Here is a 12,489-nt window from a genome sequence, read left to right as displayed (position 1 = left end):
GATATCAACAGCAGTGTTTTACAAAGGGAAGTGGTCAGAAATATGATCTCCTACTAAACCGAAGTTGTCCAATACTGAGGATGATACAGTAGTTTCCTTAAGATCTTACATTTAATCTCTGGCCACCTTGAAACATGAGCTGTGCCCCAAGAACATCTTACCCAGGCAATCCTCATGAATCTTATGTGGAGTCCTCAGTTCTACCTCTTTAATATTTTATAAACAATAAAAAGGATTTAGTATTTAGATTACAAACAAACAAGAAAATCCCAAAAGAATTATTGTCTAAAAACTTGTTCTTCAAGCACACTAGAATTACAGCTCTTCTCCTGTGATTCCCCATATATCATTTTATGTAGAGATCAGTTTTGCAACTGTTTTTGTTCCATTGAATATAGGACTGTTGTTAATAAATTCAGTGGTCACAGACAAGTCATTTGAGTCCTTCTGAGTCACAGAAAATCCTCCAGAAAAGCTCTGGTGGGGCTTTCCAGTGTAGTATCACATTATGAATTACCATTAAAGGGTCACGACTGCCCCTGCCCCCTGTCTTCTGTTCCAACTCAAAAATAATTGTATCAGGCTGTATCCCCTCCCCTCTCGGGATGTTCTTTCCATTTTTGCATTGTGTACACGTCCTGGCACAAGCAGCTCTGGAACTTTTCAGATTTCACTGCAGATATCCTTGATTTTGAGATCAGTGATTTAAAAGGCCATCCTTAAGCATGTTGCATACAACACAGTTCTGCTGGTTTGCCTTCCTTATTTTCATACTGAACCCTTGATAATAATTTAAGGTTTGCCTTTTTCTTTCTGATTGCAATCACTCCCCACATCCCCACCTCAAAATGGGATGGGAGGAGAGAATCAAGAAAAAAAATAGAACTCATTTTGAGGTAAAAATGGTTTTATAATTGAAACAAAGTAATAATAATGATACTACTACTAAATGTAATAAAAAGGAGAAGGAGGGAAAGAGCTAAACCCCAAGTAAGACAAGTGATAATACAATTGCCCACCCCCTGCTGCCCAGTGCCAAGCTGGTCTCTGATCCACCATCAGCCTCCTGTTTCTGGGTAATTTCCCCAGCCCATCCACTGGCATGGCATTCTATGGTGTGGAATTGTCCTTTGGCCAATTCAGGGCACCTGGCCCAGCCCTGCATCCTCCCACATTTCTGTGCCTCTCCTCCCTGGCAGGCCATGGGACACTGGAAAGTCCTTGACTTAGAGTAAACACTACTGACCAACAACCTAACCATCAGCATGTTAGCAATAAAATCAGCAGTTAGCAATGTAAATTCTCATACTGAATCCAGAACAGCCCTGAACCAGCTGACAAGAAAAACCCCAGCTTATCACAGCATCCTCTGTAGGAAGAAAGCTGGTGTGCAGAGACCAGCTTGGCTATTTACACTGAAGTGCTACACTTGGAGTGTGGTCCAGACTGTGTGGTCTGGGGAGTGAGTGTCTTTCTGAGGCCAAAATCTACCCCCTGTGTTTTAATCAGATAACACTTTTTTTGGTATGCACTGGTAGTGGACAAGAGCAATAGTAATGGAAAGGAAAAAAAAAAGTCAACATGGAAATGGGTCTTTTATTTAGTCAAAATATCTTTATTTGGCTGTATTTAGCAAAATACAGCCCCCATTGTTTGCTAATTATTCCCAATTTCTCACGTGTCTATTCTTTCAGTACAATATATTAACTGCTTGCACTTCATCAGCACTTTCCAGTTAAGGCTCCCAAAGCATTTACAGACATCAGTTAACTAATCCTCACAACAACCATTAGCAGTATGGAAGTAAAATTTTCTGCAGCTGCAGTGAGAAGTTAACATCAACTTTTTCCAAGTTTTTCTTTGATTTCCAGGGTCTAGCTTGTATTATGCCAGGCTTGACGAACATGTGTCCCTGCAGTTGTATTTCATGCTTTTGAAAGAAAGACTCATTTTGACCACTCAAAATCTAGATCTATTTATCAACATCTTTCTTTAGTAACTTGTTGAAGGCTGCAAAAAAGTGAGCAGCAGAATCCAAAACTGGGAACAAGGCATAACTTCCAGTTATATGCTATACTATGAGACATAATTCTCTGTAACTTACCTTTGGACTTCAAAGCCACAATCCATTCACTTCTTCTGCACATTATTCTCTGCTGAACACATTTCCAGCAGACTTCAGCCTCAGGTACTCACATTTGCATTTTATTGGCTAGTTTTATGTGGAAGTCTCCACAGTCATCAATTCTATGTTTGGATGACTGCATTAATGAAAAAAAAGAAACCACTAGCACCCAACTACCTACCAAGCAACAGGTGTGGTCTTTGAGTATTTAAAGCAAACTTCAGAGTTTATGGAAAAGTCCCGTATGTGATTGTTTTTAGGAAGATAACCTCAGGCTTGATTCAATGGAAGACAAAATATTAACTTGACATTAATACCTTCTTATCAGTAGTGCATCTGCAAAGAGATTCTTCATTAAACCCTGTAAATTCACAATTATGCCTTGCAAACAGAATTGCTATGACTGTTCAAGCAAACAATTTTAAAATATCCATTCAGTTCATATAAATGGTTTCTTGATGTTAGCTCCATCATGCCAGTAAGAAACTGGCACGGAACACAGACAAAACCTTTTCTTAGTTAGGTTAACACTGAAAATTCAAACAGTCTGACAAACATAATGGAAGTATTTTAACAGAAACAATATAAAATTTCACTGGCTTAAAAAAAAAAAATCTAAATGAGAAATCTTGGTTATTTCACTGAATTGCTAGACCCTACATTTAAAATGGTGCATTTACAGAACTATTCAGATGAATTAGGCTTCTTCACTAAATACTGAAATTCTGATAAATTGTGCAAGTATTAAAAAATATTAACATTTTAAATGTCAACATTACAATTTTAAATAGCCTTGCAAGTGCAATGTTATAAATATTTAAAAAACCCTCCGAGCTACAATTTTATATAATTTATATGAGCAAATGAAAGTGCTTTTCAAGTATTTTTGTTCATTTACAGTTGGATTCTCTTGTATATAAGTCAGTGCTTAGATGGTACAATTTAAATATCAGTCGTTTAAAAAATTCTGGATGCATACATTTATCTGGATGAAATAAATGGTTTCATATGCAGATGTGTGCTAAATATTTAAATATAGAATACAATTTGTGATAAATATTTAAATATGAAATACTGGAAAATTGAAGTATTATAGATTTTGTTAGGAATCACATCCTGATGGGTGTGTGATTACCTGATAATGCCATGGGAGCCCTTGAGCCATACAGTAATTGTTAATTCTAACCAAATCCCAAATTACATGGTAAATATTTTTTTCTCCAGGAAAGACAAAAGCATGTGATCATAATAGAGGCCCAATACTGCCAAACTGAAGAACTCAAAGATTGCATGATCAATGTCAAAAGCCATGGAATCTAAAGAAAACTTTCTAACACTTTCTTCAGTCAGCCCTTAGCCACAGTCACTCTGTCACCACTGTGCTGCCTGCCCAGTGCCTGCTGTCGCTCCCTCTCTGGCCAGTCAAGCACCATTATCATCACAGTGATACAAAAACCTTTGTATTCCTGTTTGCCAGCCAGAGGAAGGGTGAGGTATATGGGGAGATACTTGTTTATTAGACAAGAAAACCAAACCAAAACAACTCTTAATGAATCATTTATAGTTAAAAGTGCACTGAAAATATTTCCTATTGAACCCTATCTCTCATAAGTGCCAGACTGTCATCTTAAATGATATCCACTTGGAACACTGAACATATGTAAGCTGATACAGGAGTGTTTCGTTTGTCTTGCTCTTTGAAAAGCACATGACACAAGGCAGCACTGACATCTTTCATTAAAGATCTGGTGATGCTGTAGTTTTATGGTAAAGATGCAGCTCAGAAATGACAAGGTTCAGCAGATGCCCCTGCAGATGCCATTATAAGCTTCCTCCAACAAAGTGCTTTGTCATTTTCCAAAGACAAACTGTTGCCCTACCTCACCACAGTGCTGCACTGGCAATTTATAATTTTCTTTCCAGATGCAGCAGGACTTCAATAAATTATAGCTCTTCAGAGTTAGGCATAGGCAATTCTTTAAAATAAATCAGTTTCATGTTCTGTGAAGAGTGGCCACCATTTAGATTGGTCTCTTCATGCAGACCTGACAACGACTGATGATATTTTCTAGTTGTCCTGCTTTCAAAGTCTGTGGCACAGGTCTCCTAGAAGAAAAAAACCCAAAGATTCATTTTCTTTCTTTAAAAAACAGGGAGAGACAATGAGACTTTGGATATGGAATTACTGACAACAACCTTGAAATTCTTGGCTCAAACATCTGTGTGCTACAAAATGACTGCACCTAACAAATAGGGGTGCCTAACCTGAAGGGAATTAAAAGGAAAGGAAGCCCCCACAGGTTTTGCAGGCATTTATTGTCTCCTCAGGCACTGGGATGCAGGGAAGTACAGTTTACCTGAACATTCTTCTTGGATTTAATGATGCCAACCAGAAACTGTAGGAATTAGTGTAGTAGTTGCATGTCCCCCTGCCATGGCACTCTATGAATGGGACGGCCCGAAATTCTTCCAGACAAGATCCAGGAGATGCCAATGCTTGGCCAGAAGCCTCTGAGCCAGCACTTGTGTACTGTAACCACCAAAACATTTTGATGAGAACTTGTCCATCAGATTTTAGTAAACTGCAAGCAAAAAAAAAAAACCCTCTTTCTAAAAGGTACCATATGTACCACTGGACAAAATAAAATGAACACAGATTCATTTGATAAAACTTCGAATGAAGCACAGAAGCCTTCTGAAACTTCAAGCAGTTATGCCATTTCAGAAGTCCCTGCAAAGGCCTTTTTTGGATTGATAAAATGCATAAAACTAACCAGTACAAAGCCTAGAAAGCTGGCTTCTGTCCAGTTGAGTACAACAATAACTACATTACAAATAATCAAATTGGTGGGGGTGTGTTTTCATATTTTTTGTTGCACTGATCACTTCTCCAAACACAAAAAGCAGAAAAGACATTTTCCTTCTCTGATGTTGGTAAATGCTTGTAGGAGTAGCTCTATAATAACTTACAATAGTTTAAAATTGGCTAGAAAATACCATCTAACTTTGCTGATGTTGGAAACAAGTAAATTGTTTCAATAAAATGCTAAAAAAATTCTCTAAATCTTTTCCAAGTTTATTATTATTACTACTTGGGGCCAAATGGCAGGAGAAACAAAAGCTTCGCAGTAGACCTAAAAGGACTTTACATTAGGCAAAAAAGAGGGGTTTAGAGTTCTTCTACTTTAATTTTTCAATCTCTATGACATCCCACAAACATGAGTAACAAAGATGAAATGCTACATCCCCTATTATAAATACACTGTTAGTCCCATAAGCAGTTCTCAATTTGCACTTCCATTACGAACTTTATTCACTCATATCTAATTATGGCATCAAAATTGCTGAGGCAATATTCTGTAGACAGTGCACTGCATTTATTTTGATTTTAGCTTTCTGTGCACTTCAACCCCAAATCTGATTTTTAAAAGAACTTCCTGGCATGGAAGCTGGTCACTTATTTCTATGTTTCTGTGTTCAGGACCGGTTTAACCACTCCACTCCCCAAACCTGTTTCCTAGATCTTAGCATAAAATGTGAAAGTGAATGCATGCAGTTATTTTTGACAGACTAAAGTTCTTTAGTACTTCTCTCATCTTTTCTGCTTTTCCTCCTGCCACCTATTTTTGTGAACTGGTCAGAATAGCAGTTTCTATACTTTTGGAATTAAATAAAAATTAATACAATTATTTTCTCCTCTTGGAAGAGGCAAAAAAAAAAAAAAACCAGTTATTAAGAAACAAATGAGCTATGAACAGCTGAAAGCACCAATGAAAATGAGAGAACATAAAATGAATAATTCAAGTTGTTATATCCTTACCATAACAAAAGAAAAACCCTTCCAGAGAGACATCCAGCCATCTGGACATGCAGGAACTACAGTTGTTTGGCTGTGAACTGCTATTACCATTGCTGCTCCTTCACAGACAACACACCTGTGAAGGAAAGCAAATAGATTCAGAATCAGATTTCCATGAGGGAAAACATGGATGCAGAACAAACTTGTGCCTTCTAGGATGGTAGCTGCCTCATGGCATAGCATACTTTGCTATAAATGCTACAAGTCACACAGGTTAGTGTGTTTAATGAGGAGTAAGTAATTGAAGGAAACCCATATCCCTTACCTTGCAATTGCTTTGCAATCTCTACTAGTGACACAAGACTAAAACTAAAATGGGAAGTAATTCCAGAACATTTGAGCTTCTTAATTTTGCCTTTAATGATGTAATGAGCAAAATATTACCTTTTTCACATGCTCACTACTTTATGTTGTTCTGGTTTAGTTCAAAGTTCTGTACTTCTGTACCTTTATTTGCTAAGATTTGAAAAAGTAATCTTTATTTCCTAAATGAGGAAACTGACGCTGAGGTACTGGATTGCAACAACAGGGTAAGGCAGGACAGAAGATAAGAGTGCCTTCCCACCTTGGATTTGCTGCTCTAGGTCTTTCATACTTTTAGAACTTTTCTCTTACATTGTTCTCCATCCTTCTCAGCTATTCCAAGTAACTAGGAAGGGTCACACTTGCAGAACAGTGTTTTATAGCTGAGAACCTTCAGCTCAGTTTACAATGTTCTTCACCAGCTACAGTAAATACATCATCCAGAATTGAAAGCAGAACTTGATTTGTGCTATAATTCTAAATAACAAAGCTGTCTTTATTTAATGTTAGTCAGTCTCTAATACCCATAATGATAGGGTCTTAAGAAAACAATCCTTGCAATCAGTAGGACACAGTGTGCCATTTTCTTATGCTGGCTCTGCAGCAATAGGCCCTGTGGTGGGACTCTAGCTTTATTCCAGCTTTTCTTGAGAGTATTACTGAATATTTGACATACTTAGGTGAGTAATTGAAGACCAGGCTGATGAAGTCAGTGCTTGTACTGGCTGAGACAGGCAGGTCTTGCCTAAGATTTGCCACTTAATTTATGATTCCTCTGTGGTTCCAGGAATTCTTATTCTCTTACCTGCTTATCTGGGGCTCTAGTGCCCTGCCAGAAATGGGTGCCATGTCTGGTGGCATCACCACTGCAGTGGACAGCCAGTAGGAGTAGTCATTGCGAGAAGCAAAGCTACAAACGTCATTGATGCTACAGAACAAGAATGGCATGGTGCTGAACCTCTGCAAGCAGCTACCAGCTGTTCCTGGGAGACAAAAGAGGAGAGGTTTGTGGCAGTAGGAGATTAAATTTAGTGCAGTGACCAGAAGAGACACACGATGGCACCCAATCTTCTATAGGGAGAATTAAAACAGTTGTTAACTATAAGAAGAGTCTGTTCAGTAAAATTATCTGAAAGCAAAATGCTTCTGGCTTATACAAAAATATCTATATAATAAACAAGGGCTAAACCCAAAATCTGTTAAAATTATACAATTTTCTTGAATGGCATCAGCCCTTGACACACTAGCAGGGATTCAGCTGCTTGAACAAAATTTTCTGGTGACATTAGTCACACCCTAAAGTATCCCACTTAGGCTCCAAAACCCACAGGATTCTCCTTCACATCCTGTGGTGTTACTGTCAGCCCTGTGTAAATGTTGTGAAAGTTTACACTAGGCACCTACCCATAAGTAACTGAATTCCTCCTCAAAAAACTCTAGGGATATCAAGAAGGGAATATAGGAGCGCAGGAAGGAAATGTGTCTTTTGAACCATGATTCCTGAATTTACTCCAGGCCACTCTGGAGACAGATGGTTGAAACCAATGTTTATCTCAGACACCTACTGTAAATTTGGTTTAAGGACAACTTAACATTAGTGCACTCTAAGAAAACAATCCGAATTTTTTTACCAATACAGTACCAAGATCTTGTCCATGTGCTCGTTCATTTCCTTGTACAAAAAGCAGTGAATAGCCAACATAGATCTGGGATGTCCCATGTGGGCACGAAGGAATCTTTGTTGTCTGACTGTGCCGGGTAAAGATAAATCCTTTTCTTGTTGGACCAGCAATGGTAGTACCTGGTGGTCCAGGTAACCCCTGCAGACCTGGAAAGCCAATCAATCCAGGTTGTCCTGTGGATGAGAAATAAATATGTATGAAAGTATTATAATTATGTTTGAATTTTCATTGCTTTTAAATTAGTGAAACTGTTTGAAAACTATTAAAAAATGCCAATAACAAGATACAAATTAAGATAAAAATTAAAAACTGGTAGTATTTGTTCCACATTCCTTCAGACTTAGCTTAGACAGCTTTACACTGCATAGCTTCATGGCATAGTGAGGTATTTCAAAGAACCATGGCCATTTTTAGGAAAAAGCACTTAAAGTAAAACCATTTCATGATGCCTAAATAAAAATATTTTGTCCTATTTTGATGTAATAAAAGGTACCCTGGTACCTACCAGGGTGACTAAATAGAAGTGATTAATAACAGAAGAGCACAGTCAAGGCATATTTCTGTGAATTATTTTAGTTGTGAACATGCATCTGTTAAAAGCTAAGAATGTGCTTCACATGTCCCTAAAGTTACTGTAAATGTTCTGTAAATTACAGACTCTCAATACATGTAAGAGGAAAGATTTAGAGAAATCAGCAGTATAATTGATCTGAAATTCAGTTAATACTAGTCAAACAAAGATTCTGCTTTCCTTTACCTCTTTGTCCTGGAAATCCCCTGTCTCCTTTTGGACCAGGCAATCCTGGATGGCCTGGATGACCAAAACGCCCTGGTAGACCTTTTACTCCTTTGGGTCCTAAATTGCAATCAAGAAAAAAAAACTCTAGAGGCATATGGCAGTATTTATTCTAGATTTTAATAACTGATAAAGAATAAAGTTAAAATCCCCACATAAATCTAGCTGTGTTAGAATAAAACATGAACTTACTAAGTTTTCACACTATCTACAGTGCAAGTGTCATCATCTTTCCTATCAGGAAGATTACAAGGAAATATTGAATGTGCTGCAGAAAATGAACGTACTTCAGCAGAGGCCTGCCCCCTTGGGGAGCTCCCTGCCTGCAGTGCAAAGCTGTGGTATTGGGAAGGGTGGCCAGGCACCCACTGCATATCCACATCACCCTACCTTCTCCTTCCTTCCCCTTTCCTCACAGCTGTGGCAGGCTCCACTCCTGGTGCCAATGAGAAGAAGCCAGCCTGTCCTGTCCTTCCCACCCCCAAACTAGGACAGACAATCACACTGGAGCACATCTAGAGTGCTTCTAGTACAGGTGGTAATTCCCTCCTCCCCACAAATGACAAACATCTTGAGCATGGTTCTGGTTGTATGCAAATAGGGAAGGTTTTCATCCACTGTATTCCTTAGGCTTACATTGGGGGATGTACTCACTGACTCACTGCAAGGGTGGAAGGCAGATGGCATGGGACAGGTTATAAATATTAGAGTGTTAACAAGGTACAAAAAGCTATTTTTAAATATGAAGACATGTCAAATTTCTGTGCAGAAGTTTTTCCACCAAACCAAAATGTTCTTCTAAGCAGCACAGACATGCATAGAGGTAAAAGTATGAATCACCTTGTAGTCCAGGAATCCCTTGAATTCCTTGATCACCTGGTGTTCCTGGGATTCCTGGCAGTCCTGCAGGACCCTTGCTTCCTGGGATGGAGAATATTTTTCCAGAGAATCCAGGTGGGCCTGGCAGCAAAAATTTAGTGAAGATCTATTGCTTTACATTAAGGGAAAGCAAACAAGCTACAAAATAAACCAAATAAATCAGCTTAAGTCAGCTGGTATTGGAAGAAGGGTTAATTACCTTGCTGGCCCTTTGGTCCCCTTGGCCCTTCTGCACCTTGTGGTCCTGGGGGTCCTCGATTACCCTTTTCTCCTAAAAGAGAAGATTAACAATATATCTGTCTGGTTTTAAATATCAAAACAACTGTCAAAGTTTCAGAGGCTTGTTGAAGAGTCCTGCATAATCTATGCAAAGTTCCCAAAGGGTAACACAGCCTATAGACTCATTTGAAATGTGAAAGTGGGTTTCTTCACCTCTGCTGAGGTGAAGAAATTTATAGATCAAGTGCATTTCATTTATAACATGATACTGTCATGCCTGTCTATATGGGGGTTGGTCCATAAACCTAGTTTAAATTCACAACTTTAGACTATATCCTTTCTATCTTACATGTTTTTGTCACTGGATTTGCAGTCCTCAAATGGAGTTCAGCTCCCTTTAACCCTACTGTCAGTTATACAGAAGGCTTTAAGATAGTTGTAGAATTTTTGTTGGGAAATTTGATAAGTGATTCTTTTTGCTGAGCACAATATGAGATTACGTGCTCCATAGTTCTGCTTGAAACAAAAGAATTAATCAAAAGCTTTTTTATACCACATAAGGAGATTTGACATACGTGAAATGAGAGTTTTTGGTTAAAGAAAGTAAGATTATTGTTTGTGTGGTGACTGCCAATTAGAACAATTTTTAAATGCACAATAGTTAGCATGGATCACTAACAGGTAGGTTAAACCGGTAATGATAATTCTCTGGGACTGTAAATCATGCTATTGAAAATGAGAATACTGGAGTAATGCAGGCCTACATCATATTTAAATCACTAGAAAATTGTCTAAATTAAAAGGATTTTTAGCTAGCTACTGCTTCAACTTACCCTCAGGAATATAAAATTAATGAAGTCAATACATTTAACAGTTCATCTGCTGATAAAATGTAAATGAGATTATAATTGGAACTATTCTTACAGCAAACAAAGGACCCAGTGCTGTAATTATGATTAAATGCTCCCAAGTTCTGTAGCTAAGAGGTTATCAAAGTCACATTTTCTAGCAGTGGTGGGATATTTCCAATTGGCAGACTCAGTGCCAAAGTCCTTACAGCTCATCACTCACTAAGGATAAACTTGTTTTGAATTTTCCTGAAATTGAGGTTGTTGATGTGTCAGCCCTTCCTCACCTGAACCTAAGCTAGGACCACCCAGAACCTCAGTGAAAACTCTTAGTGAATGCTTTCATTTAGACCTGACTTACACCCTCATTTTCGTGGCAAAACCTTGTGTCTCTAGAAGCTCTCATACACAAATACTATTATAACTCAACATGGAAATTATTGTATTTGGCACACAGGAATGTACATAATATTAATGTGTTAATACCTTTTACACCTGGGAATCCAAGAAATCCAGGGTACCCTCTAGCACCAGGATAGCCTGATCGACCTTCTATTCCCTGCAAAACAGAGAACATCAGTAATAAACACGAGCAGCATCTTCACACAATGAAATACATTTTTTTTTTCAGAATATTCAAAGCATTATGTTCACAGCATATGCCATAACTAGAGCTATCTGCTCCACTTTTAAGCATGAAATAGTCATATTATTGTTCAGATTATCCTGTAATACAGACCAGCCAAGGAAATTACATACCAGGAATTAAAAAAAAACAATTCTCATTGATCCACTTAAGTCCATAAATATTGCTTCTCATGCCCATTTTGTTATTTCCTCTATTACAAGGTATTTTTGTGAAAATGGATGGGAGGGAATGCTTGTTTGGGTTTGCTGTTAGTTTTGAGATTTTGGAGGGTTTTTTAATGGGTATTCTCTTTTCATGGTAAGAGCAGACTATCAATGCAGTAAGAAAGAAGCACTATTCCTTTCACTGACTTTGGGACCAGGAGGGCCAATGTCACCAGCTGGGCCCCTTGGCCCTGGAATTCCATCTGCCCCTTGGACACCTTTGCTTCCTTTCACGCTGAGAGTGGAAAGACCAGGAAGGCCTGGAAAACCAGGAGCACCTATACAGAAACAGAGTAAGTGAAGACTACTGCCAACATCTTTTCACCTAGATTACACACAACACAGTGCAACATTCAATGGTTCCATAACAATACTCATGTTTATCACATCAGTGGTTTCCAAGGAAATATACACACTTTGCTAAAAAAAAAAATCTGATTTTTCCTAGCCTGCTAATTGAATCTAAGATCAGAACATACAGTACTCTTTAACATTACAGGCTTTTGAATATCCTCCAGCTGTAGTTAAGTCTGGAATCACAGAGTAATTTACATTGGAAAAGAGCTTTTACATCATCAAGTCCAACTGAAAACCTAACCCTGCCTAACACTATCCTCACTAAACCATATCCCTAAGTGCCACTCATGCTATCTCACTTTGTTAAAGTTGGATCTCAGCTGCCCCACGGACCACAAGAGAGGAAAGCAAGATAATGCAATAAGGTGGACTTGAAAGAGTTATTTTAATTTAAATGCCACTGCATAGATCCTGTTCTTTGCAACGGTAATATTGCATTAACTGCTAAAGAGACCTGTTTAATTATGGTACTCTCTTGAGGGAATGCCCTTTTCAATCTTGAATTCTGGATAGGCTGACTTCTACTTCCAATTATCAGTATATCCTTTCAGACAAATAAGGAGTTCCAA

General features: G+C 38.2%; 1 protein-coding gene across 1 annotated transcript in view; it reads right to left on the bottom strand.

The window, feature by feature from the left end:
- Positions 1-1,594: 1,594 nt before the first annotated feature.
- COL4A3 (collagen type IV alpha 3 chain) overlaps positions 1,595-12,489 on the bottom strand; it is a 56,066-nt gene continuing 45,171 nt past the window's right edge. The window contains exons 43-52 of the mRNA XM_030280415.4: positions 11,711-11,841; positions 11,198-11,270; positions 9,844-9,915; positions 9,606-9,725; positions 8,727-8,825; positions 7,930-8,142; positions 7,093-7,270; positions 5,946-6,060; positions 4,483-4,655; positions 1,595-4,231 (exon numbers count right to left, since the gene is read on the bottom strand). Coding sequence (XP_030136275.4) covers positions 4,147-4,231; positions 4,483-4,655; positions 5,946-6,060; positions 7,093-7,270; positions 7,930-8,142; positions 8,727-8,825; positions 9,606-9,725; positions 9,844-9,915; positions 11,198-11,270; positions 11,711-11,841 — 1,259 coding nt within the window. The 3' untranslated portion in view covers positions 1,595-4,146. The remainder of the gene's footprint in view (positions 4,232-4,482; positions 4,656-5,945; positions 6,061-7,092; positions 7,271-7,929; positions 8,143-8,726; positions 8,826-9,605; positions 9,726-9,843; positions 9,916-11,197; positions 11,271-11,710; positions 11,842-12,489) is intronic.

This window comes from Taeniopygia guttata, chromosome 9 (genome assembly GCF_048771995.1).
Source record: "Taeniopygia guttata chromosome 9, bTaeGut7.mat, whole genome shotgun sequence".
Classification (NCBI taxonomy): domain Eukaryota; kingdom Metazoa; phylum Chordata; class Aves; order Passeriformes; family Estrildidae; genus Taeniopygia; species Taeniopygia guttata.
The sequence above is the reverse complement of the archived record's forward strand: the minus strand, read 5'-3'. Positions and strand labels throughout refer to the sequence as shown.